The sequence below is a fragment of the Myotis davidii genome, unplaced genomic scaffold, assembly GCF_000327345.1.
Source record: "Myotis davidii unplaced genomic scaffold, ASM32734v1 scaffold408, whole genome shotgun sequence".
In the NCBI taxonomy this organism is placed as follows: Eukaryota; Metazoa; Chordata; class Mammalia; order Chiroptera; family Vespertilionidae; genus Myotis; species Myotis davidii.
Window position 1 is genome coordinate 213,087 of NW_006299389.1, and position 3,012 is coordinate 216,098.

At 44.5% G+C, this 3,012-nt stretch overlaps 1 protein-coding gene across 1 annotated transcript in view; it reads left to right on the forward strand.

The window, feature by feature from the left end:
* The first annotated feature begins 2,277 nt into the window (after nucleotides 1–2,277).
* The window catches only part of TPD52L3 (tumor protein D52-like 3), a 2,312-nt gene continuing 1,577 nt past the window's right edge, over nucleotides 2,278–3,012 (forward strand). The window contains exon 1 of the mRNA XM_006774849.1: nucleotides 2,278–2,979. Within this exon, the coding sequence (XP_006774912.1) occupies nucleotides 2,278–2,979 (702 nt within the window). The remainder of the gene's footprint in view (nucleotides 2,980–3,012) is intronic.

Below are 3,012 nucleotides of genomic sequence, written 5' to 3' on the forward strand. Positions count from 1 at the left end.
AGTTTCGGTGGCCTTGTTTCGACAAGGATTAAAAAAATAGTTTATTCAAGTAATTGGTTAAAATCACTATAAATTAAATCAAATTTCATTTGATAGGTCTATGCTTTAAAAATATAACTGGCCTTAACCGGTTTGGCTCAGTGGATAGAGCGTCGGTCTGGGGACTGAAAGATCCCAGGTTCGATTCTGGTCAAGGTCATGTACCTTGGTTGCAGGCACATCACCAGTAGGGGGTGTGCAGGAGACAGCTGATCAATGTTTCTCTCTCATTGATGTTTCTGACTCTCTATCCCTCTCTCTTCCTCTCTGTAAACAAAATCAATAAGATATATTTTAAAAAAATAAAAATAACTGTTCTTTTTATGTGGTTATATATAAGCCTAATAACATGGATTGCTCCATTGTGTTACTTATTGGTCCAGGTCTACTCAGGAGGTCAGAACATTGCTAGAGGCTATGTTTTGATTTGGCATCTGGAAGCAAAGTTGCTGAGAGGGGTCAGGTTAATTTTGCTACAAGGGAAATCATTACATAAAGGAATCGAACTTTAACAAAAGATTTCATATTTTGAATTGAAAGATGAGAAAGCATAGAAACAAGAAATTAGACAGTGAGGTTGATGGCTAAAATAATTCAGAAAAGGATAGTCAAGTGCAAGTTCAAATCTGGTGATTTAGAATCTCAACTTTGAATAGACAATGTGTGTTCATGTAATTTAGCTTAATCCAGGAGGTTCTTTACCCTTCATCTTCATGAAAGAGGAGTTCTGGTTCAGAAGTCAGAGTATTCCTGAAACCACTCATGTTTCTGCAGGCAACGGAGGAAGAGTCCACTCTCTGGAACAAAATAGTTTTTAGGCAGTCCTGGCTGCCCTTTTCAGGCCTCTATTCGCATAGTCAAATCCCTTCATGTTTCCAATTCCAATGTTTTCATTGTTCCAAGAACAATTCTCATTTTTTAATCTAGGGAGGTACACTCAGGACAAGACAATAAACACTATTCAATTATGTAAAAGAATTGTTAAATATACACCCAAAGGAGGGCTGAAGTTGGTTAGATGCTTTATTATAGCTACATAGGCATGACTATGGCTAATTGCTGCAATTTGCTGAGAATCATACCATGTTCCACAAGATAATGTTTGCAAGAACTACCACAGTATTCAACAAAATCACTAGAATCTAAGACTTGCTCAAAGCCACTCCTTGGGAATCAATAGCCAGCTATGGGATACTTGACCCCCTGCCCTCACTGGACTAAAGTCCTGATTTTTCCTCTGTATAAATTAGAAGCTCTGAAATTAGATATAGGGGAATATGGTGGGTTGACATCCTGACAGACCTTATCCAACTATTTCTACTTTACTGTGCAGACCACCTTCTTTAACTGATAACCAGGTCTGTGGGCAGACTTGCTTTGAGAAATGTGAGTGAATGCTTCAAAAAGAAAGATGCAACTGCAGTATTAAAACCCATGCACTATCCATTTGCATATGTCTTATTCCTTCTCTCCTAAGTTCTCACTGTACAATAGTATGTGGTTACTTATTAAGCTTAAGTGTGACTCAACTATTATAGATTTACTCCTTCTCCCCACCAAAACAACAGACAATTGTGAGTGGTCAGACTCACTTTCTGAATCCTGCTATCCCAAGCCTCTGACACTGTTGATACTTCATGCCATGGGAGTATGTTAGTCACTACCGGGCTCAAGCATTCTGAGGAGACTTCAGATCCACTTTGAGTGATGCTAGGAGTTTCTCAGGGTCACTTGGGGAACATGGGAGAGGAAAACAGGTAGGGTATGAGGCCAGGAGTGACTCCCTGCCCCATTCCGGGGTAGTTTTTATTTATGTATTGGGCTTTTTCATACATTTCTATCAGTACAAAGAGTTCAATTGATTTTCAAAGGTTTGAAAATGGCTGGTGTGGTACATAGAGATCATAAGGGGACTCAGACTTGGTTAGAAGGCCAGAACCTGCCACTTAGTGTAGCAGGAGGGAAAGCACCTCTCCTCTCCAATAATAATCTCCGCACTGCCTACCTCACAAGCTCGCCGTTATGTCGAAATACCACTACGAGTGTGGGAGGCGTAAGAGCTGAGCCTGGGTTCCACTGCAGTTTTCTCCAGCCGGAAGTCCCGTCTCCACGACCCTCCTCACCCCACCCCCCACCCCTCACCTCTTACCCGGAAGTGGACCCCGCGGGTCTGGCCGTCCACTCTGCGCTCTAGGTCTTCCATCCACTGGTGGTGGCGTCCATTCCACCCACCAAGATATGGATCTCTCGGGCCTAGAGTCCCACCCAACCCCCCAAGAGTCTGACCGCAGAGACCTAGATTTCTTCTCTCCTGATTATTTCTCCACTAGCCATGAGTTCGACTCTCTCTACCTAGAATTGGACTTGGACTCTCTTAACGAAGACCTTTCTCAGCCCATGACAGGCGCCATGACAGGGACCTCTGCAGGCGCGTATGAACCCCATCCACCTACCAAACCAGAGGATCTCACAGAGGCAGAGCAGAAAAAGCTCAGGTCCGAGCTCACTAAATTAGAAGCTGAAATTGTAACCCTACGCCATGCGCTAGCAGCCAAAGAAAGACACTGCGTGGAGCTCAAGAGGAAGCTGGGCCTCACCGCCTTGGTGGGGCTGAAGCAGAATCTGTCCAAGGGCTGGCACGAGGTTCAGGTCTCCAACGCCTACATGAAACAAAAGACGTCAGCTGCACTGTCCACCATGGGCTCGGCCATCTGCAAGAAGCTTGGAGACATGAAGAAATCAGCCACATTCAGATCCTTTGAAGGTCTGGTGGGGACAATCAAGTCCAGAGTTGCAGGTGGCAGAGAGCTTGACAATGACTCCCTTCCTTCTTCAGCGGGGTGTGGGGATGATTGGCTCCCAGTTTCGGGGAATAGAGATGATTCACCCCCAATTACAGGGAGTGAGAATGATCCAGTTGCAGGGAGTGGAGATGATCTGGTTACGGGAACTGGGGATGACCTGCTTCCCTTT